At 52.4% G+C, this 23886-nt stretch overlaps 1 protein-coding gene across 1 annotated transcript; it reads left to right on the forward strand.

The window, feature by feature from the left end:
* The first annotated feature begins 3792 nt into the window (after positions 1–3792).
* On the forward strand, positions 3793–21141 carry LOC112118416 (ethanolamine kinase 2). The gene is made up of 8 exons (XM_024216710.3): positions 3793–4268; positions 10577–10836; positions 11893–12030; positions 14239–14381; positions 14526–14609; positions 15960–16135; positions 19057–19130; positions 19852–21141. The coding sequence occupies exons 1-8, from the start codon at positions 3828–3830 to the stop codon at positions 19922–19924; spliced, it is 1389 nt and encodes a 462-aa protein (XP_024072478.2). The 5' UTR covers positions 3793–3827; the 3' UTR covers positions 19925–21141.
* The last annotated feature ends 2745 nt before the right edge of the window (positions 21142–23886 follow it).

A 23886-nucleotide genomic window follows, 5' to 3' on the forward strand; every position in this document is an offset into this window, starting at 1 on the left:
TCTACTGGAGGGCAGGGCTTCCCCCGACTCAGCCTGTGGAGGGCTGGCCTGGAGCTCCAGGCTCCTATGCCCCCCAAAAGGCTTCCCTCTGGATTGGGAGCAGTGGCCCCCTCCTGAAGTACAAAGGTGGGGGTGACCCAGCCTTGCCCCCGCTCCAGAAGACTCCAAGGGCAAGTCTTGAGGAGCGTGGGGGAGCGTCCAAGGAATGGGTGAGAGAGTTAGGAGAGCAGGAGGTAATGAGGTCAGGGTGAGGAGTTGGAGCAGTGGGGGGGGGGGGAATCAGAAGATGGGGAGATAGAGTAGGGGGCTATATGAGGAGAAAGTGGTGGGGGAGGTGGCAGCATGGTGTGTATGTGTGTGTAGGGGTCACAATTCCTCCCCATGATGGCTCTGCTCAGCAGCGGAAGTGAGCTCTGGGGTTCCCCTTCCCTGCACTGCTCCCCCAACAGGGGAAGGGAGACCTGAGCTCCCTCCCTCCCCACATTGCCTCCAGCACTGGAGAAGGGGGTCCAGACTCCCCTAAGGCCCAAGCCATCTGTGTGGGGGCAGCAGCAGCAGCATACAGTACATCTGTGCTTCCCCCCCAGCTTGACCCTGGAGCACTTCAAAGAGGCCCTCACTTATCTTCCTTTCACAGCATGGACATGCAGACAGTGTTAAACAATACCCTCTATAGGTCTGAAGGTCTGGCTCTTCCCAGGGAGCTGAGCCCGGCCTGTGCCTGTAGCTCTTTTGAGGCCAGTATATTAACTCGGGAGGTCCCCGGTTCGGTCCCGAGTGATGACAAAGATGACGGTCGCTACATAAGTGCATGTGCATGTATGTATATAAACAAAACTAGTGATTGCCCAAGGTTAAAGTCTTAAATTCATGCTGCCTGTTTTCTCTGACTTCATATTGCTGTTATGTTTACAGACAGTATCAGTTTAAATAATTGGGTCAAGACGTTTAGCCATACACGCTCGCTAGCTTTTATCAGCTTGTTTGTATTCGTTTTTGTTGCAAAGCAGCATGCTTTCATTCACAACTATAGAGTTAGCAATACCCAGGTAGGTACGAAAGATTAGTTACTTCTTAGATTGTAAACCCTCTGAGGCAATCTGTCTCTTGGTTTCTGTGTTTGTACAGCACCTAGCACCATAAGGGCCTGGTCCATGACTTGGGCTTCTACATCGTCCGGCCATACAAATAACAGCACCAAAACGTCTATGTGGGAGGTGAAATTCCGCAAACTGATCTGTGCCTCAATTCTCCATTTGTTAAAAGAGGATCCTGCTTCCGTACCTCAGAGGGGTCTCACATGAATTTACGCTTCAATACTCTGGTGATGGGCACCGCAGAAGAACATAGACAGTGGGTGTGAAAGTCTGGGCTTAAATATCTGGTTTTGCTTTTCAGGAGCCAACGCTTGTAGGAGGTCTGTAGAATGTTTGTAAAGAGCTTTGCAGTTAGTTGTGCTGTGTCTAAAACGGCAATACATTTTCTAAAAAAATAACCACAGGTAACAGCCTTTACCTACCAGTTGCTTACAGAGAGGTGCTTTAGGTCTTTTTAGGAGCCCTGGTTGTATCCTCTGGACATGTTTGTTTGGGTTTTAACACTAACATTCGGAGGGGGAATGTCTCTATGGTGCATGTCCAAAGAAGCCTCACTTCAGTCTCCCCAGAAGAGACAAAGGGAAGGTGTCCTTTTAATATCTCCCTCCACTCAACCATATGGACGACTACAGAGCAACATTTGTGTGTTTCAGGAAAGAAGTCTGAGCTTGGAGCGGAGCCAAGACACACCCGGGCTGAGTGACAAGTGCAAACATCTACTGGAAGCTCCTAATCCTAGTCTGTGCACTGTGTCCCCCTCATCAGCTGCTCACTGAATTATCAGCAGTGTTTAGGTACATAGTTGGGACGTGGGCTAGTTCTCCCTGATTGTGATCTCCAACTTTCAGGCTCCAACTAAGTCCAAGAGAAAGACGCTTCTCTGGTTTAATGATAGTTCTTGGCATTCAATTCGCACGGCTGCTTTCATTAAATAGCAGCCTCCGTGCAGCAGCAAGGGAGGGTAGGGAGTAGGATCAGGTAACTCCTGAGGAGCAAAGGGGGGTGGTGCTAAGGGCCAGCTTAACTCCTGAGAGCACAGGGACCCAGCAGCAGATGTGGTTTACAGCTCAGTAGATTTGCATGGAAAAGCTCGCATCTCCCAAAGGATAGGTACCTGCATGGTACAGGGGTACCTCCCACTCCGTTGCCTCACGCTGGTGGGCTCCTGTGTTAAGTGCAGTGGTGTGTACTAAGGTGTGTGTTATGCTTATGTCAACGCTTAATAAAGCCAGGTCCTAGGGCTGGAGTGTGTTTGGGATGGGCTGCAGAGTCACTTCCTAGTAAAGGGTGGGGTGGGGTTTTTAACGGACAGGCCCCAGGCCAGCTCCTGAGCCGCATTCTCACTTCTTTGCATCATTCGGGAGGCACAGAGGTGCTGGACAGCATCTAGCTTCCCCCCAGCCCCCCCAGCTTGGCCAGCCCTACACCAGTCCCCAAGGCCCTTGCTCTAGGGGCCATGCCAGGGGAGAGGGGAGGACTTCAGTGGAGTTACTCCTGAGCTGGAGCGTGGAGAAGCAGGCCCAATATACTCAATAAATGACTGATCTGCCTCCTCTATCCGTCACTGGTGTATTCCAACCTCAGCTAAGAAGCTTCATACCTAGGCTCCATGGCTGTTGCTGGCTATAGCTCACAGCTGTAATCTATTAACGTTACTTAAAGGGGATATAGGGCAGTAGATTCAAATGTCTCCCCTAAAACAGCATTCCCATTTAAACAAAGTCCTTCTGAGCCCTGGTAATGAAACAGCCCCAGCAGCGCCTTAGGCCTCAGTAATTGACAGGCCCATTTCCTGGCTACCACTCTGTGCAACAGGCGGAGAGCACTGGCTGTGAGCCACTGGGGACTTGCAACTGATGAGCATTCACACTTCTGATTGCAACGGACAAGGCAATTAGGCCAAACTCAGCCTAGCGCAGTGGCTGGAGCAATTATGACCGTCCTATTAAAGTGACAGATCTCCTTCTATTTATAGGCTGGTGGAGGGGACTCGGGATCCTGAGGGTAAAGTGACTTTCCTGACTGACTGTGTCCCATTTATCTGGCTCCAATGTCTGAGTGCTTTGGAGAAGGCTATTTTGCTCCATGACCGAACTTTCCCGTGATAATCAGGCCTATCTGGACCACACCAATAGGCAGCAGAGGGCAAAGGAGACTAATCCCTAAATAGCAGCGAGGTGTCACCTTCCCTGCCTTGAATCTTCAAAGGTACTAACAGTTAGTGTTCCTAAGACCTCTTGATTTCATTGACACAGTGCCTGCCCCACAGGCAGGGCCCAGAAGAAGGCTGGAGGGGTGCAGGTTGGGGCTGTGACCTTTCCAAAGCTCGCCCTGGCTCTGCAAGAGGCTGCACACTAGTACTGAACAACAAGCCCCGGGGGGACGGGAGTTAATGCCTAAATATTGGCGAGGGGCTGAGCCGGTGTCCAGCCCCAGCACTGAATCCCCAGGGCTACGCCTGTGAGCCCAGACCCCTCTTTGAGTCTCTAGTCCCCCGTCTTCCCCCTGCCACGGGCTGCCCCACACTCCGCCCCCGGCCTGCAGCAGCAGCGCGGCCTTGGGGGGCTCCCGCCAGGCTCAGCCAGTGCCCAGCCCTAGCGCACCGTGACCAGCTGGAGCGCAGCTGCGCAGGGCCCGCGGGACGCGTGCTGGGGGCGGAGCAGGCGAGCTCATCCCCGGCCGAGCCGCTCCCGGGCGCAGGGCGAGGCGCGGGGCCCCCCCGGGGGCAGGATGGCGGCGCCCTGGCGCTGGGTGATCCCCGTGACATCACAATGGTGGCAGGCCCGAGCGCCGCCGGGCTGGGCACGGAGGGGAGGCGGCGGGGCTGACTCATGGGTTCGCGGCGGCGGCGGCGGCTCCTCCCTGCCCAGCCCCTCTCCAGCCCCTGCCCATGGGCCGCTGCCCCGGCGCTCCGCGGCTAGCGGGGGTGGAGTCGCCGGTGCCCCCTCCCCGCCTCCCGCACTGGCCCGGGCGAGGCTGCGGCTCTGCCCGCACTGCACGTGGGCCATGGAGGAGAAGGTCTCGGCCGCCGCCGGGCTGCACGGCCGCCGGGGCTACCCGGCCGTGCGCTGCCTGGGCATCGCCGTGGATGAAAACAACGTCCGGCCGGGCGCGCTGCAGCTGATCCGGGAGCTGAGACCGCAGTGGGAGACGGAGCGAGTGAAAACCAAGGTACGGGAGCGAGTGTCACCCTGGGGCGCCGCTCCCCGGGGGGCTGCGTGTGTGTCACCCTGGGGCGCTGCTCCCCGGGGGGTTGCGTGTGTGTCACCCTGAGGCGCAGCACCCCGGGGCTGCGTGTGTATCACCCTGGGGCGCAGCACTCCGGGGGGCGAGGGGCAGGGCTGGGTTTACTCGGTGCTGCCACAGCCCGGGGTGGGCTGGACTTCTTGCCTTCCGCAGCTCCCTTCCAGCCCGGTTTCCATGGCTCTCTCGAAGCCAGGCAGAAGGGAAACCGTTTGTTATGGTGAGATCTGTTATGTGCAACAGCCTTCCCCAGCACCCCGGGGCGTTGCAAATTCGCCCTGGGCTGTGGGGCTAGAAAATGCCCTGTACGGGACAATGTTGCACTGAATGACCTGCTCCAGGTCTTTCCTCCCTAACGGGGGTACTTAGCGATGTTACCGGGCATGTTTTCTCAGCACCCCTGTCCTTCCCGGAGGCGCTAGAGTGGCTGCAAAGAATTGAGCGGTGACTGAGCGGATTCCTGTTACACGCAGAACTCTAAAATGCCTGTTGCGCGTTGGAGATTTTTAAGAGCAGGTTAGACAGACACCTGTCAGGGATGGTCTAGAGAATACCTAGTCCAGCCATGAGTGCAGGGGACTGGACTAGGTGACTTCTCGAGGTCCTATGAGTCTATGATCTATGAATACTGGTTCTCCCGAGGCAGAGGCGTCTAATTGTTAGAGCCAGAGATCAGGCACTAGGACTCCAAGAATCTGTTCCTGGTTCTGCCACTGATTGGCTTTGCTGCCTCAGTTTCCCCATCTGTCAAATGATAGTTATGACAGATTGCCTAGCTTAGCTCATCAATATTTGTAAAGTACTTTGAGATCCCTGCATGAAACTGTTCTGTAGCTGTGCAGTGAGGGTACAGTACTAGTATAGTATCGATGTAATAGAGTATTCATACAAGCGTGTGCACTTATTTCCAGTGTGCCCGGAGCATCCTTAATAATATATTAATAGCCCAGAGTCATTTAAATACAAGAAGCTGCGTCAAAATATTTGTCCCAGGGCAGCTGCTAATAGGCAGGAGAATCTTGAGTTAAGGCTGTGATCTCTTCAGGGAGGGACTGTGTGTCGTGTGTTTGTACAGCACCTTGAGCTCTCAGCTGAGCTCTCTAAGTGCTACCTATAATACAAAGAATTCATAATAATAAGACTCTTGTCAGCCCTCTTGTATCCATGCCTTGATATTGTGTTGAACAGCAGCTCTTACTTGTGGAAGCATAAAGGGGAGGGCCGGCGTGCCTTAAATCTTAGCTCCAGCTGATGTTATTTTATGTTTGATTTTTTTTTTTAACATGTTAATACTGGGGGGAGGGAGGTATTTATTATTTATTTTCAGAAAAACAATTTTTTTTATTAAAGAGAGAATTGAAGCAGATCCTTAGCTGGTGCATATCAGCATCACTGACTTTTGGTTCCATAGTGTCAGTGCCAGGCTGTTAGGTGTTGTGCAACACTGCAGATATAAGAGGCTAAGTCCTCTGGAGTGGCCAAGGTCTGCTCGGTGTAGGACCCAGGAGAGCTGGGCAAAGGTGGCTGTAACTCCTCCCCCCCCCCCCTCCCCGCGAATGCCCACACACACAGTTCTGGGGTCAGCTGAAGACTGTTCAGCCCCCCAGTACAAGTAAAAGGAGCCTACAGGTTGCTCTAGGTTACGCCCAACTGCAGTGGTCTCCAAGGATCTGGCCCCACAACCAGCACATCCTCTAGTTCTGCCACTAAGCAGAAAGCATCTCCCTGCAGGGACTGGACTAGATGACCTCTCAAGGCCCCTTCCAGTCCTATGATTCTATGCTAGAGAGCTTCAGGGCATTGTAAGCAAGCTTGATAGCATACTGTGGGAGGGGTGCCTGCTTCTCTCTCACCTTAGGTGTGATGAGGAGAGCCTGAGCAATACATCCAGCGCTGAAGACCTGTCTGGACTGCAGCAGGTTGGAGCTCTATGCTCTGCATTCTAGTATCTTTAAGGCTGTGTTGGCGACAAAGAAATGCCCCTGCTTAAATACTTATGCACCTACCATCCAATGAAAGAGACCGGAGATGCCCAAGAGCACTTTGGGGTGAAGAATGGCTGTGAGAATGTCTGAATAGGCAGGAATGTACGTGTGTCAGGGCAGGGATCTGTGTACAGGGTGATGAGTGTGAGAACAGGCAGATTGGTACAGGTGGATGTAGTGTCTGGGGGTGTTGTGTGATGGGGGCAGGCAGACATAGGGGCAGGTGGACACGGAATGCATGGTTGGGTAAGTTAAGTGGTAGGTGGTGGATGGGAACAGTGGAGTTAGTGGTTTGGAAGGATCTATAAATTTGTGTGCATGAATGGTCGGATGTAGGGCAACAATTCCTATGCTGCTGTGAGAGGGGATGAAGCAAGAGGGAATAAGGTAGTGGCTGGGCACCCATGGAGTCAGATTGTCCCTGATCCCTGCATGTGTGCAGAGAACGTTCCCCATTCTGGAGCAGTTCACACACAGGGCCTAAGACAGTTGCAGCCCTTGTGCTCGGGGAAGCTCTGCACATGCCTGTCCATCCTAAAGGAGGTGGAGGGGCCGTGGTCCTATTCCCCCTTCATGAGCCCATGCAGCGGGTCAGGCACACTAGATAGAGCCCCTAGTCCCCTTTTTTCATTTGCAGACCACTAAAAACTTTTCAATGGAGATGCGGACCCCTTTGGAAATCTATTGATTTCATATATAGCTGAGTTCTGTTCAGTCCGTTTTCAGTCTGTCATTCATAGACCCCTTAGCCATAGTCAGGCTCCCCGGGTTGAGAACCACGGCCCTACAGGATAATGCTATTCGCATTGTTCCTCAGGGTCCCAGGACGGGATTAAGCTCTGTGCAGCATGGTCCCCCTCCATGCAACCACGGGGTGACGTGACTTTGTGCTGCCCCCTGCTCGGGGCTGTGCATCAAAAGCACGATCAAGATCTAAATGCAAAGAGCACTAACTCCTGGGGCTCTCGCCTAATCATTTCTAGGATTATTGCCACAATAAAGCCCTGGCTTCCACTCCCCTCCTATACCCTGTGGCAGAAATACCAGCCCCCACTCATCCCCATGTTCCACAGGCGGCAATGGACGCAGCGGGGTATTTGGCCATTCCAGGCTGGGAGGATGGGGGGGATGTGACGCTGCTGGTAAATGTTCACTCTGCAGTTGACGCTTCTGGGAACGTCTCAGGTGGTCTCCTGAGCAGCTGTCCTTGTTCCTGGAAGCTGGAGGAGGTGTGAGATGCTGTGTACGCAGGTCATCAGCAGTGTTGAAATGAATGTCATGGAATGCAAGGAGGATCAATACCAACAGTCCAATTCGCACCCACAGGAAAGATCTGAATGGACTTTAGATCCGAAAATGGAGAAGAACTGAGGCAGAGTTCAGTTTGCCAAAGTGGCGGGGGCTGCTGAGCTAGAACTGCTGGGGGAGTGGGACCTGTCCATAGGAAATTCCTGTTCTCGTCCTCACGTAACCTGGGGCTATTCTATTCCATCTGCAGGGGGGTAGTTTCAGTGGAGCCGATCTTTAGCTGGTGTAAATCTGGATAGTTCCAGTGATGTTGATGGAACTATGCCGGTTTATACCAGCTGAGGATTTGGCCCATTAGATCTGAAAAGAGGAGGACAGGGAGAGGCTGAGGGCGAAGACTTTAAGGAGATATGAGTCTTATGGTATTTACTTCTCTCTGGCATGAGAAGATCAAATCAGTTTCCTTTTTACTTATAGGGGAGAAGCATATTGTCACCTATAGCGAAGCTACTAACGCTTCAGATCGTGTCCTGGACAAAGCCTTGGGCACAAGAGTAGCATCAGATTGGGCGGTACGGCACCAGGCTGTGCCCTTGGTGCTGACGCTTCTGCAACCGTGCGTAGCCTGAGCAATGCCGGCTTTGCGCGTGGTGTCCCTCCCCTGTGCATCAGGCCATAATGCTGGGCGCTGCCCACCCAGGCAAAGCAGGCACCATCAGATTGCACCCTGAGTGCCACGGCCTCATCAGCACACTGTGTCACAGATACTGCTGCAATATTACTCTGCCCATCCCATTGCACGCCCAGGCCTGGCCCCAGGCAGCACCAGATCTGCCTTCTGAAAGGCCCAAGGATCCAATCCTGCATTTCCCAGAGCCGGATGGTTCGGTGGATTGCAAGGATTGCCTTTGTGGGGGCGCCTTGCCCAGCATTTGCTTGCAGCCGGAGCTAGCAGCCCCCCACTTCCCCACAAGCATCAAATTCCCCCAACTTTTAAAAAATGGAAGAGGAGAAAAGTGCCCCTTGGAAACAGCATTATTCTAAGGGTTCCGCTTTGCCCCCATCTCGTTGACTCCATTCGCTCCACTGACTTCAGCGGAGTTACTCCTGATTTACCCCAGCGTGAGTGAGAGCGGAATCAAGCCAATATTTCTCGCCATCCCCAGACCATCTGGAATTGCCTGCCTTCCCTATCAAACCACGCCTCTGTGCGTTTCCTCTGCTTCCCAGGAGAGAGCATAGACGGGAGCAGAGAGGGAGAGATCAGCAGGAAGAGGGGTCATGGAGTTGGAGAGGACGGGGGAGGGGGAGAAGACTCCGTGTATTCGGGCACCCAGCCAAGTTAAGGAGAAGTCCGAACAAAACCCTCTTTCCATCTGTGAGGCGCCATCAGAGTAGTGACAGAGGCATCCCCAGCAGAGACATCGCCGTCAGTGATCTCAGCGCTGCTCAGCCCCCTGGGGTGGGTTGGTTGGTTTGTTTCATTTGCTCCTCGCTGTGTTTTGTGCCTGACGCGCTGTGCCAATTCAGAGATTCTGCCCATGGAGCAGCTCAGAACCTACAGAAGCCTGTGCCGCAGCCCTCAACCACTTAAAGGTGGAACGGTTCTTTTAGCTCTCTTGAGTCGCCAGCCGGAAAACAGCCCAAAACACCCAGCTGTGCCCGGTTCCTTCATCAGCGCCTCCAGCTAACTGAGAACTTATCACAGGCCCATCCGTAGGTTTGAAACCCTGCTGAGCGCCCCACTGAACTGGGATCGAGTCCCAGGTTTGTAACTTAACCCAGTGTCGTGCTTTGCTGTTAAATCACCCAGCTCCAATTATAAGCCTGGGCCATATGAGGAGTGCAAGACAGGCCCATGTTGGGATGCTGTCGAGACCTCCCAAACTTATGTTGTCCGTGACTGATGCGTCTCCTGAGGTGAACCGACAAGAAAGGTCTCCAGAGAGAGCCCCAGCTGACATAACCAAGCTCTTAACTAAACCATGTGGTTCCATGCAGTGGGGGTGCTGCTGAGACCCCTTCTTTCCTCACCCTCTCCCATTCCTGTTATCTGTTCCCTCCACCCCATCTTACTGCAGCCTCTTTTGGCAGGGACCGTGCACAGGTGCATGCATTCATTCACAAGCACCGCCCAGAGGGCATAAAACAGAACGGCCCCAGCAATGACCCAGGTTGCAAGGCGGGGGAGAATCAGACCCGGTAACTTGCAATCTGTCCTTGTAAAGTGTCTAGTGCACCTCGGACACGGTTCAAATTAATATTGCTCCATGCTGCGCATTTAACAGCCTCAGCCCGTGTGCCCTGAGTCACAACATCCATCCTCAGCCAAAGGCTGGTGACCTGGCTAGGACTCCATTTCAAGTGTCTGCGCTGTTCACTAATCAGCGTTTGGACTGGCGACGGTGGCAAAGAGAGGAAGGATGGTTAGGGTGTTTGCTTGGGACTCGATTTTCTGCTTCACCACAGAGCCCCGTGTGACCTTGGGCAAGTCCCTTAGCTCTCTGGGCCTCAGTTGCCCATCTGTACAATGGGAATAATAGCCCTGCCCTGCCTCGCCAGGGTGCTGTGAGGATGATGATAATAATGCCTAGCTTTTATATAGTGCGTTTCATCAGATCTCGGAGCACTTTCCCATGGAGATCGGTTTCATTAGCCCCTTTTCACAGATGGGAGAACTGGGCAGTTCCTTACTCAAGCAGGCTGGGTATTGAGCTGGGACTTGAAGGCAGGTGGAGTGTTCTGTCCACTAGACCCCACTGCCTCCCTCGGTCAAATACATTGGAGTGTGAGCCACTCACATGTTACAGTCATGGCGGCCAGATAAGTACCATGGACAGACTCCTGCGCCAACCTTTTTTTTTACACTCGGGGCTGTTAGGATTATACATTAGTGTCTCTTTTTCCCCTCTCCACTGGGCATTCCCCTGGGCACACACTTGTTAATGGCCCCTTTTCCCCATGCCACGCCCTAACCCTCTCCCTCTGTCCCTCCCTCTCCAGCTCTTCACCGACGGCATCACCAACAAGCTCATGGCCTGCTATATGGACGAGGGGATGGCAGACGCGGTCCTGGTGCGGGTCTACGGCAGGAAGACGGAGCTCTTTGTGGACCGGGAAAATGAGCTGAAGAATTTCCAGGTGCTGCGAGCCCACGGCTGCGCCCCCAACCTCTACTGCACCTTCCAAAACGGCTTGTGTTACGAGTTCATGCAGGGGACAGCGCTGGGACCTGAGCATGTGCAGCAGCCACAGATCTTCAGGTGTGTGTGTTGGGGAGTTTGTGCAACGTTTCCTTCCTCTGTGGTCCTGCCTTGGGAGGGGAAAGGCACTTGGACAGATTGCTATGGGCCTGATTCTGCTATCAGTCTTAGGGTGCTGCGTGCAGGGAGTGACGTTTGGAAGAAGCCACGCCAGATCGGGGAATGGGCTCCTGACACCTCCCGTGCTCTGCAACGCCCCATATTGGGCTGCTAGCAGGAACTTGGGTGGGAGGCAGCATAGGACGTTCCTTCTCCCAGCTACCAGAGGCAGCTGCTGGCAGGGGGGTGGGCGTTGCCTTTCTCTTGCAGAGTGGCCTTTCGTCTGGCGGATGGGTGGTATGCATAGCCATTGCCAGCCCCACAGAGGCTGTTCCCCTGAAGTCTCCCGTACCATTTGCCTAGATGGAACCAGGACAGCAGCATTCTCTGGTAACCGCAGTTGCCAAACAGATTCCCTGCTAGTGTAAAATGCCAGCAGTATTGCCAACTCTCCTGGTTTTCTCACAAGTCTCGCAGTTTTGGGTGTACTGATTGAAGCCCCAGCTGCTGGAATCAAGTGATCACATCAGAATCTCCGCTTTCATTTAAAAAGAAGTAACTTGTAACCCTCAGGGTTGTTGAGAAGGGCTTGAAAACATGATGCAATTGCAACCTGAGGGCTCAGAAACCAGAGAGCAAATCAAAGGAACAAACAACAACAAAAATTTGGCTTGAAAATCACAAGATTTAAAAAAAAAAAATCTCATGATTTTTGAATCCTTGAGGTTGGCAAAGCTGAAATTGCCGTTGCTCCAGAGACTTACACCAGCAGAGAATTTGGCCCAGTGAGTTTGGAGATTTTTGAGACGGTACGTTGGAGCATTTGGAAGTCACACCGCTAAAACGGAGAGTGAATTTAGACGCTTCCAGCCTGAATTTTTAACAGTGGACTCTGATTTTGTGGGTGCCCAACTTGATGTCCCTGGGGTGTGGTCAACAGAGGGAGCTGAGCATTTCCCATTGGCAGAATCTCTAAGTGTAGCCACCTATTATCGCCGCACCTGTGATTTGTTCTAGGTTGATAGCCTGGGAAATGGCCAAAATGCACGCAATTCACGCCAACGGGAGCCTCCCCAAGCCCAGCCTGTGGCACAAGCTACACAAGTACCTTACCATCGTGAAAACAGAGGTTATCACCAAGGCATCCATCCTCAGGTAAAGAGAGAGAGAGAACCCAGCAACAAGACTCCTGCTAAGGGCATCCACACAGTTCTAGCTACCTGCATTGTGCTCGTCTCTAGTCCTGCATATGGGCTCAGGCAATGCAGCCAGGCAGTTGTGGGAAGGGTAAGTGACACAACTGGAGCTGGGCAAAAATTGAGTGAAGAAACCAGGCAACAGGCAAAGCCCTTGCTGGGTTTTGTCACAAACCTAAAATTCACAACAGGTTTGTCAAAAGATTCAGTGAGGTCACTAAACTATCAGCTTAGCTACGGGGAGTCAGGCCAGTCCAGGGATTGGGCAAAGCGAGGCGAAGTTCTGGTTTGAAACCATGCAACTCTGAAACTCTGACCCAAGACAAAATTTTGAGGGCTTTGGTTGAGTTTTGGGGCTTGTTTGAATCCCAAAAGTGCAGGGAAGGCAAACCACATGAGCTAAGGAAAGAAAGGTGAACATCTGAACTGCTGAGCGCTAGACATAACGCGGGCAGGACATATGTCAGCAGACCAGCTGCAATCCACTTGAGCCTGACACGATTACAGCAAGGTTTGACATTTTTCATGTAAAGGAGCAAACAATGTTTGAACCATGCTATGGCCCTTCCATAACACAACTGGGAAACATGGTCTAAATATAGTTCTGGTCTGTCTACTCTACAAGATTGACCTATGAATTAGCCAATCTTTGTATCTGGGCCCACCAACAAGCAGACTTTCCAGCGTAGACGAGAACACACAGGAGAATGAACCAGGTTGAAACGAAAGATCTCTTTCAACACTTAACTGTCAGATTATGCTGCCCAGCCTTTGCTCTGAGTTGCCTTGGAGAGACCTTCGCTATGTCACAGACAAAGACTTTGGAGCGATCAAAGTGGAGACGACTTAGATTGTAAGCTCTCTGGGGCAGGGACTGTCTTTTTGTTCTGTGTCTGTACCGCACCTAGCACAGTGCGGTCCTGGGCCATGACTAGGACTCCTATTTGCTGCAGTAATACTGTTACTAGCAGTAATAATAACTCCCAGGAAAATCACCCCAGCTGGGATTAAGCTGGGACCTGAGCCCCACTTACACTGGGAATTGACCCCAATTACGTGGGCGGATTTTACACGCAGTTCAGGATAATATGGGTTAAACCAGGGGCTGTTTTAGACCAGGTACGGAAGCTTTAAAACCATTATAGGCCTAACGCAGTTTTTCGGTGATCCAGACAATGCATGTTTAAAACCAGTCCATCTAATGTCCAGTGCAGACAAGGCCCTTGAGGGAGATTTAGTCCATTCCAGGTGGGTGGATCCAGAAGAAGTCTCAACCTGCGTCAGGATCCACCTACTTGGATGCTATCAGTCCCAATAAACAGGGAAGGTGAATGACCTAGGTGGCGCACACAGTGCATTAAATGATCAGTTGGATTTAATTATTAACTAGCTCTTTTTTTGGTATCACCAGGTTGCTTGAGGTCATTAGCACAACATATGCCACTGTTGTTTCTTGAAAAATTCCCATTGTCCTTGTGGCTCTGGGCCTGGGAGCTCGATTGCCATGGTAGCTCAGGGGAATGGACCATCATTCCACATCAACCCTTCGAAGGCTAATTGCAATGAGAGTCTTCTGCCTCTGTTTTAATTGATCTGATTGTTGCTGTTTTGTGCCCTATATGTGAGATGGGTTTGAGTCTTGGTCTGGTTCCCAGTGGGACAGGGTTCTACATCACCATAACCACCAGTGCAATTGACCTCACTTGTTAGCAATATCCACCTAGAGGCTAAAGAGTCAACGGGGCACAGAGAGAGAATTATCCTTTCCCTCCTAGAGAGAGTCCATCCACATCACTGTGGAGGCACGTTGATAGGATAACATGGGAAAGCTTCTGCTGCTTGATCTGTCCCTGCTCTGTGGCTAAGTAGAGGATCCCAATCTCCAGGGCTGTCAAGCCATTCACCACTGCTGAGCATCAGAACTTGGGAGTGCATGGCTCCCAGCCTGGTGTTTAGTCCACATTGATCTTCCAGTGAACAAAGGGGTTTTTGCTGGACGAAGTACCCGTGAGATGTGATTCTCCAAGACTGTGCTGCCCTAGGAGACCTGCCCCCCCCCTCCAGTTATTGAATGTTATTGAGCTTTGCATTATTTTTTTAAAAAAACACACATTTGAAAAGAAGGTTATTGTGCGTGGACATGACCTCACATCCTCTTCTCCCCTAGGTTCCGTCAGGAAGTGCCCAGTCTGGAGGTGCTAGAACAAGAGGTTGCCTGGCTGAAGGAATATCTCTCCCAGCTGGGCTCACCCATCGTACTGTGCCATAACGACCTGCTGTGCAAAAACATTATCTACAACGAGACCGAAGGTTTGTTCCGTTCCCATCCAGTGCACACGAGCTTTGCGAACATGTCCCTTCCCCTGACGGTGGCTTCCAAGGGGTACAAGGATGCTGGCCTCTTGAAGAACCAGACGCATCTGCTCTAACCATTCCCTGTTTTGCCTTCCACAGAGCACGTGCGGTTCATAGACTACGAATACGCCGGTTACAATTACCAGGCTTTCGACATTGGGAACCACTTTAATGAATTTGCAGGTGAGTCAAGCTCCCCCCCCCACCCTTCTTTCCCTAGCCTGAAAGCTGGGCCCGCAGTTTGGTGGAATGTTTCCCTATGGCCGTGTTTACTTACAGGGTAACTGATCAGGATATTTCATTAATGTAAGTAACTGTAGGAAACATTCCTTCCTCTCCCCATGTTTAGCCCCAAGTGCAGGTTATATTTATGCCTGTCGGTATCCGTTTCAGCTTGTGCTGTGTAGCCTTCAGCTCTCACAAGCTAACCAGGGTTGGACCAGGTCAGCACTGGGAGGGGAAACCTCTAAGAGGATTTGGAGGAAGTTTTGTGGGTGATTCAGTATTTGGTACTTCTCCCTTCAAGTGACTACTGAGCCAAGAGCCATGTCTGGGGGGATTGTGCTGGTGGAGTTGCCAGCACCTTTCAAATGAGATCTAAAACTGAGATCCTGGCCGCTTGTGGGCATTAAAGTTGCCATGGCAATAACAGAGAGTTTGGGTCATTCTGTTCTGTGTACCCGATTTCCCAATGTGGTCTCAGTTGGCTTCTCTCCCAGCCCTAAACTTCTGAGCAGCGTTCCTGCGCGCGGTTGAATAGCTGCCATGTTCCTCTCCAAAGGAGCCTACAGGAAGTTACTCCTTGCACTTTGAAGACAAAAGGAGTTGTAGATGTACAAATAATTTTTACCTTGAAGACTTAAGCAGGATTATTGCAGCCTGAAGCGCAAACCTGCACTGAAACTTTTAAGTCCCCTTCTGCACGTCACTGCTGAGAGCAAACAGTAAAAGAGATCAAATCCAGGCTCGTGCATGATAGGGTGCTCATGGGCCGGACTAGATCTAGGGGGAAAAGGGGTTTGGGCCGGACTAGATCTAGGGGGAAAAGGGTTTTGGTATGTATCATGGCACCCTGTTGTTTCCTAATTCAGTGGCCTTTCTCAGAGATCATTCCAAATTATTTTAAAGCCTCCGAAGAACTTCTAGGAGTAAAATTCACATGGAGTGCAGGGAAGATTAGGAATCAGCTCAAGTGTCTTTCAGAGGGAAATCACATTTAGATTGTAGCTTCAGGGCCAAAATCCCAGCGCCAGAGAGGGAAGGATAGGACCCATTTGCTAACAGGATCTTGTAACAAGTAGATAGGATCAGTGTACTTGCATCCCATCCCTAGCTCTGGGGCAATAACTCGTCTTCCACTAGAACGGCCCATGACTTACATAGCGTTTGTCTCCCAGGGGCTGATCCAACGGTAACTGAAAGATTCCCATTGACTTCAATGGGCTGTGGCTCATGCCCTGGGAGAGCCTAGAGGAGCTGCCTTGTTCTGCTCTCCCACCTCCAGTCTTCCTAATTGCTAGCTTCTGTTTGCAGGGGTGAACGAGGTGGATTACAGCCTATATCCCAGCAGAGACACTCAGCTGCAGTGGCTGAGGCACTACCTGCAAGCCTACAAGCAACTGAGCCGGGAGAACCAGGGAAACGGAGGGGGAGTCGTCTCTGACAAGGAGCTGGAGACCCTCTACGTGCAAGCGAACCAGTTTGCTTTAGTGAGTGGGCGCCCAGCGGGGTGGTGGGAGGAGGCAGAACTGAGAAGGTGACGCACGCTGGGGCAGGGGTTCCGAATACACTGAACCCATGGGAGAAGAGATTGTTGGGGAATAGAAGAGAGAGATTTACCATCCACTGGAGCGTGTTCTTCTCTGACAGGCAAGTCCCAGGGCTCTTTGGTGGGAGAGTTAATCAGCCCTGAAATGCACTCTGGGATCCAGTTACGGGAGTGGACAGGGAGAGGAAATAGGATCTGGTCCAGTGGCTCAAAGACACTGAAATTCTTCACTGTGCCTATGTGTCCACCCTGTGTTTAACATTGCTGCAGTCCCAGGCCCAGGAGTGAACCAACTCGGGCATAATGGTTCTGGAGCACCACTGTTCGTGAAAGGAACATAGGAATTACCATACCTGACTAGATTAATGGTCCATGGCCAGCACCAGATTCTCTAGAGGGGGATGCAAGAAGCCCCAGAATTAAAGTTCTCCAGCGGAGGGAAGGGAACTGCTGTGGAGGCAGAGCGGGAACAGACGCGATGGATCAGATCTTGCTAAAGAGCTCAGCAGGTTGGGCACACGGCGATTTTTGGTTTTTTTTTTTTTTTTTTTTGAAGATCTAGGCCCAGTGGTGTGTTCAGAGCAATTAGAGACCTGGTCCTATGTACATCAGCAGAGTCTGCCCACCTACCTGGAAGTCCTTCATGTTGTTAAGTTCCTCTGATAATAAGGCAGATCCTCTCTAGGAGTCAGATGGCCAAGAGCTCTGAGCGCCACTTACTTCCTCACGAATCCAGAACTAATGCCACAACTGACTCTGAGCAGAGTGGTCAGTGGGAGAGAGCACTGGATGGAGCAGCCAGAGTCCCTTCCCTGATCGCTTTTCCCCCCCCCAGCCATCATGGTTCTTCACTGCCTTCCACCTTGTGTAGCATTTACACCTTGTAGGTACCCATTGTTCAGGGGTTAACAGCATCGCCAGCCTCAAGCACTCCAAAAATCATGAGAATGGCTTTGACGCTCAGGTCACCTTTTCACGTTTTTCTCTGCAACCAGGAGGCTAGAAAGTTCGTTCTCTCTCTCTCTCTCACACACGCTCGCTCGCTCACTCTCTCTCTCTCTCTCTCTCTCTCTCTCTCAAGTGAAAGCTGAGATTCCCATGCAGTCTCTTGATGGGGTTTTAAGAAACCCACCAACTATCACAAGAGTGCTGTTAAAACCACAGGAGTTGGCAACACTGGACCGTGAACCGAGCCTGGGGGCCTGCTTTATGGTTTGCAGAGTTGCGAGAAAGAGCAGGGCCCCCAGAAGCCATGATCAGGCTCTGGGTTGAATTACAGCTCTTCTCCTGCCACTGAGGAGGGGCAGTGAGGGAAATCAGGCCAGGCAGGGGGTGGCTTTCTCTCTTCCCCCTGCCCTGCTTGAGGAACTATCCCAGGAGTAGCAGAGCTTACATGGGATCCAAGACTCTGAGTCACTCTGAGCCAGATTTCTGAAAGAGCTAAGTACCCATTTAGACACCAAAATAAGTGGCCAGGTTTTTGAGAGAGAACTGCACATTGGGGGCGGGGCTTCTCTGAAATAACCTGCCATAAGGGTCACAATGGGAGCTGCTGGGTGCTGAGCACTTGAAAATCTGGCTTTGAGCTCTTCTGAAAATATGATCCTTGGTGAGCATAGGCTTAATGACGCATCTGACTGGGTGGTCTCAGGTTGCCTGGCTGATGGACAGATGGTGCCATGTTAGCCATTATCTTGTGCACCCCCTCTGGACAGCAAGAATCCAAGAAAACTGGCTGTCAGCCAAGCATGTGGGGCAGGATCAGCATTGCAGAATGTACGGTGCATGTGGAACCCTGGAAATTTAGATTCTCAGCAAGTACAAACGGGTGAAGTCAGTGGAGCTGCACTGATTTACACCAGCTGAGAAATGTTCTGGCCTATAGTTTCCGAGGACCAGAGTTTCTGTCCTCTGTGGCAGCAAGACTGGGAGAGATCAAGCAAGGAAGAAGTTCTGCACAGGTGGCCACCTGCTCATAAGCTGGAGAAGAGATGTGTCCCCATCTTCCATGAGAGAAGGAGGCCAAAATAAAGAGCGATACGCTTTGATTGTAGGTCGATGGGGTGATAACAGGTGAGCAAGGACTCCAGTGACCTGTTGGCCTGAACCTGGGACAAGGCCAGCTGCGCCCTGGAATACAAGGAAATCTGACTTTGCCAAGGTTACTTACATAAAATCTCCAGAGAGAGCATTGACCCTGTTGGAGCTGCTACAGCAACCTTTGAACCGAACAGCTGGAAGGGAATTTACCTTAGCTGGGAGCCAGGCTGTAAACAACTTCAGACCTATCCGTTGTGATAAGGAAGCCAAGGGCTTGTGGAGCTAGTCGCCTGTATTTTAACTCCGAAACGGTGGACACGTTACGGAAAAGGCTCTTGCTATTTCCAACATGCAGTGGCAGGGGATCAACCTAGAGGTGCCATCACCCAGGTGCTGCCAGCCAAGGATGGATCAAACCCAAGGCTGTCCCACTCTGAGGGATCCAGTGGTAACACCCCGTTCCCCCCGCCCCGTGCAAGGAAGGGGATAACATTTAGTTTACTTATGACTGTAAGATCTTTGGGGCGGGGTCAGCCTTTTTGTGCTGTGTTTGTACAGCACCAAGCACAGTGGGATTCTGCTCCATAAAAACGTCACACAAATAATAATTAATAAGACAGGAGCTGACTGTTCATTAGCACAAAAAAGCTCATGGGCCAGATCCCCACCTGACCGCCAATCAGCATAGATTCACTGAAGCCAGTGGAGAGGACTTACACCAGCTGAGGATCTGGCCCCGAGTGCTGAGAGAGCTGAGGCTTTATCATCCCACAGTGGTATGGGACGCTGTAGGCAGGTTCCTGATTCTTCTTTCTGTTGCAGGCCTCTCATTTCCTTTGGGCATGCTGGGCCCTGATCCAGGATAAATATTCCACCATAGACTTTAACTTCTTCAGGTGAGTGGGCCCCTGCGGCAGGGCTGGTGGTGGGTAAGGGCTTCCCCTTTGCCATAGCACGAGCAGGCGGCCATGTTATTTCCGTGCCCAGGCTGATCAGCGCTGAGGTCCTCGTTGGATCCATGGGTCATGGCAGCACCCGGGCAGAGCACGTGGGGTGGTGCAGTGCGATGGGATGTATAACACGGCCAGGATCGACGCTGGGACCCGTGGATCCTAACAGGAGTGCTGCTCCAGCCTGGGCTAAAAGACACACCTCTGTTAGCCCGAGCTGCAGCAGGCTCTTCCGATACGTAGCCCAGCCCCAGATTGCCACGGTGTTATGGACACCCAGTGTATCAGCGTTCTGCTGCAGCACAGGAGAACGCAGTGAGCCCCAGGAAGACGGGGCTGCCCCTTGATCTGTTATCTCCTGCAGAGTTTGGACCAGAAATTCCTAGAATAAAGGCAGGCCATCTCTCTCAAATCCCACCTACCTCCTTCCCCACCTGGTCTAGTTTTAAACAGCTCAAGCAATCAGGATGCCACCAGTTCCTCCTTGGGGAGATTATTCCACACCCTAAATCACCCCTCTCCTTCCTTGTAGCAGACGTGAGTAAGCAAGGCCGTGGGCTTCCCCCTCGAAACGAGGTGAGGGGAAATCCCTGCAGCGCCGACAGGGTGGAGGCAGTCAGGTGTTCCCACTCTCTTGTGTAAGATCTCGATCTCTGTCTCCCCGCAGGTATGCAAGGCTAAGATTTAAACAGTACTTCAAGGCAAAGTCTGTGGTGACAGCTCTGGAGATGCCAAAATGACGTCTCAAGGCTGCTTCAGGTCCACAAGATTCCCAGCAATTTTCTCCTGCACAGGTCGGCTGCTGCCATGACCTCAGTCGGCCACCGGCTAGTGGAGGGGGCAGATAGTCTGGAGGGAGAGGGGGAAGGGGAAGGAAGACTTTCCGGGAAGCCAAAGATTAAACGAAGCCCCTGGAGCACAGTTATCCCATCTCTGGATTTAGCCCCATCGTTGGTTTTGCTGATGGTGCTGTTCCGGGGGATGATGACAGGACTTGGCTGCTGGCAAGACACTTGGTTCCAAGACTGGAGCATGAGACATTCAGGAAGGCCATGAGCTCAGCTGGACTTAAAGATTTCGGGACTGCCTTGCAGATTAGTATCACCTTAAGATTGGAGCTGTGTTCCTTGGGCCGGGCGACCCGGCAGGTACGTGCTTTACCGAAACAAACCGTGCTGCTGTTTGGTGTCACATCCTCCACAGGGGATGGGGAATTCTGCTTGGTCAATCCTGTCTCAAGTGGGGATGGGGCTGACTCTGTGCCCCTCACCCACACAGCCCCCTTGTGCCCCACACTGCGAGGGGCTGGCTCTAGACCCCTCCCCCTTTATTTCTGAATGCACACTTAGGGCTTACACAAGGCGACCTGCACAGGGGCTGCGGTCAGAGGGTCTGGCGAACCTGCCGCTAGGCCCTGCCATGGGCTAACCCAAGGCACATGGGAGAAGAAGGGGGACCTTCCTTTTGTCCCAAGCCTTAATGATAGAGGTTACAGCAGCTGGCAGTGACCCCTCCACCCCCACCCCTCAGCGTTGTGTTTGCCTAAGCATCTCAAGGAGGAGGTGAAGATCCCCTGACTGTGAAGAATGGTCCTGCTGCCAAAAATAAACTTCTCTTCCCAAATAGGGCTGCTCACCTGGTGCCTTGTCCCACAGCTGGGTGTCCTGGAGACATGGCCGACGTACCTCTTCCCTCCCCCTCCCCCACCCGGCACTCTCTTCGGGCAGTGAGGAGAGCACGTAACTCGCTACAAAGCACAGCTGGCCCCAAGCTGCTAAGTTTAGATGTGAACTTTCCCTGAATTTGGGGAGAAAGGGAGCACGTTCGGAACTGGCGTTTGCTTAGCTCAGTAGAACCAGATCCCCGAATCTGGCCTGGGATCTCCCTTGAGCCCTACCCAGGGCGTGGTGTGTTTGGGGTGGGGTGCGCTGTGCAGTCAGCTTCCACTGGACCCCCAAATACTTCGCTAGGTGTGTGGTTTTGCACAAGCTTTTTCTTTTGCCTCAGATCTGTGGGGCCACATTCTCTGGTCTCCTCACAGTGTTTCCGCCAGCCAGGGACTGCTGTACCCCACAGCCTCCCCTGGCTCCCTGAGAACATGTAGCGAGTCTGCAGGAGACGCAGATGGAAAAGGTAGAACCCCTGCACTTTCCTTGGGGCTGCACTACTGTAGCCTAACTCCCTCCCTCCCACATTCTCAGTGCCTGAGTCGTTCGTGCCCCGCACCTTCTTTATGCTGGCCTTGCTGGCAGAAAGGGGCCATAAGCCCCTGGCATACGGGAAGAGCACAAAGGGGATCACATCAGCAGCAGGGGTCACGCTGGCGGAACCAAAGCAATGGCCCTGGCTGTGCAGTGGGCCCGTAGGTCCAAGTGAGGGCACCTCTGCTTTGCACGGGTGGCTGGGACGGCCCCTGGCAGCGCTAGCATCGGGAATGTGGAGCTCAGTGAGAGCCAACCCGGGTATATCTCCGGGAGCTGGGAATCGCACTCCCAGTGTCGTCCTAGCTGGACACCAGCCCCCAAGCGCTGGGGAGCTATGCGGCCAGCACTGAACTTTGAGCCTTGTGCAGCAGCCGGGAGCACCCCCGTTTTATTCTGGCAGAGGGTTAACCAGGGCAATATCTGCTCCTACTGCAGACCAGAGTCTACGATGGGTGCTATAACATGGCGGGGGAGGGTGTGCATTGCAAAATGGGCATGTTTCTCCCAGTTGGATGTCAAGCCAGCGTCCCACCTGCTACTTAGTGGCTGGTTCGGCAAGGGTTAACCCTGCTCCCTTCATCGGGCCCACCGGCTGGCTGACACTCCGGCTGCATTCCCAACGTCAGCTCACGTTGTCAGGGCAGCCACAGACTGCTGGCGTAGGGCCCGTTCAGCCTGTTTGTCCCCGTGCCCTGCTCTGTCCTGCGCTTCGATACTTGTGGTTCAAATCTAGGATGATTGGTGTCACTGCAATTACCAGTGGTGTTAAACAGCTGTGCCTTCTGCCAGGAGAACGGGCGCGGAAGAACAAACCTCGCATCTTACCCTGCAAGAGCCAGTGTGTCCGGTGTTGTCTCAAATGGTGATAATAAAATGCTGCTACTGTCTGGATCTTAGTGGAAGGTGGCTCTTTAATAACTGACGTGGGACGGGAGTTACAGGACAGCAGAGGGCCTCTGTTTGCCGACAGTGACACCTGGGGGGGGTTGGTTTACAAAGAGGATGTCAATGTAGTGGTGGTTTGGATGTTCACCTGGGATGTTGGGGAAACAGGTTCAAATCCTTCCCTGTGTGTGTTGGGATGGTGCTGAGTAGCTGAAAACCTATTGAGCTGCTCAGACTAGGTAAGTAAGTGTGGTCAGGCCATGTGTGCCCTGCACAAGACAGAGTTGTGTCTTGAAAACGTTTTTGGCCAATGGCTCAGCTGCTCCACCAGCCAGCCCAGGGCACTCGAACCACACCGTAGGCCCGCTGCTCCGGGAGTAGGAATTTGAACCAGGCTCTATCACAGCCCACGCATGGGCCTTAACCAACAGACTAGAGAATCTTTTCTAAGCAGAGCCTCTCCATCTCTTCTGTTGAAACTGTTGCACTTAGTAACCGTAGTTAACGGTGTTGGGCCAGTGGGCAAGCCTGAGCAGTTGACTCTCTTGCCGTGTGTGTGTGTGTGTGTGTGTGTGTGTGTGTGTGTGTGCGCGCACACAGTTGCCTGCAGCCTGGGGAGGCCTTGGTGCTGGACCCCTGGCGGTGCTCTCAGACTCAGTATGTGTGTGCAGAGCTTTTTCTGTCACCTTAGACTTTTTCCAGCAGGCAGCACCACCCTTTCCAGAGGCTGGGATGCTCATCTAAGGCCTGGTCCACACTAACCCCCCACTTTGAACTAAAATACGCAACTTCAGCTACGTTATTCACATAGCTGAAGTCGAACTATCTTAGTTCGAACTTACCGCGGGTCCACACGCGGCAGGCAGGCTTCCCCGTTGACTCCGCGTACTCCTCGCGGAGCAGGAGTACCGGCGTCGACGGCGAGCACTTCTGGGATCGATCCGGGATCGATTTATCGCATCTAGACAAGACGTGTTAAATCGATCCCAGAAGATCGATTGCTTACCGCCGGACCCGGAGGTAAGTATAGATGTACCCTAAGTCAGCTTAACTTCTGTCCCCAGAAAGAGAATGAAGCAAATAATTAAGAAATCAATTTGCAAGCACCTAGAAGAAGATAAGGTGATAAATAACAGTCAGCATGGATTTGTCTAGAACAAATCATGTCAGACCAACCTGATAGCTTGCTTTGACAGGGTAACAAGCCTTGTGGATGGGGTGAAGCGGTAGATGTGGTATATCTTGACTTTACTAAGGCTTTTGATACTGTCTCACATGATCTTCTCATAAACAAACTAGGAAAATACAACCTAGATGGAGCTACTAAAGGTGGTTGCATATCTGGTTGGAAAATTGTTCCTGAGAGTAGTTATCAGTGGTTCACAGTCATGCTGGAAGGGCATAATGAGTGGGGTCCCGCAGGGATTGGTTCTGGGTCCGGTTCTGTTCAATATCTTCATCAATGATTTAGATAATGGCATAGATCAGGGGTGGCCAACTTGTGGCTCCGGAGCCACATGTGGCCTTTCAGACGTTAATATGTGGCTCCTTGTATAGGCCCCACCTCCAGGGCTGGAGCTACAGGCGCCAACTTTCCAATGTGCCAGGGGGTG

The sequence above is a fragment of the Terrapene carolina genome, unplaced genomic scaffold (assembly GCF_002925995.2).
Source record: "Terrapene carolina triunguis isolate 2854851 unplaced genomic scaffold, T_m_triunguis-2.0 Scaffold199, whole genome shotgun sequence".
Classification (NCBI taxonomy): domain Eukaryota; kingdom Metazoa; phylum Chordata; order Testudines; family Emydidae; genus Terrapene; species Terrapene triunguis.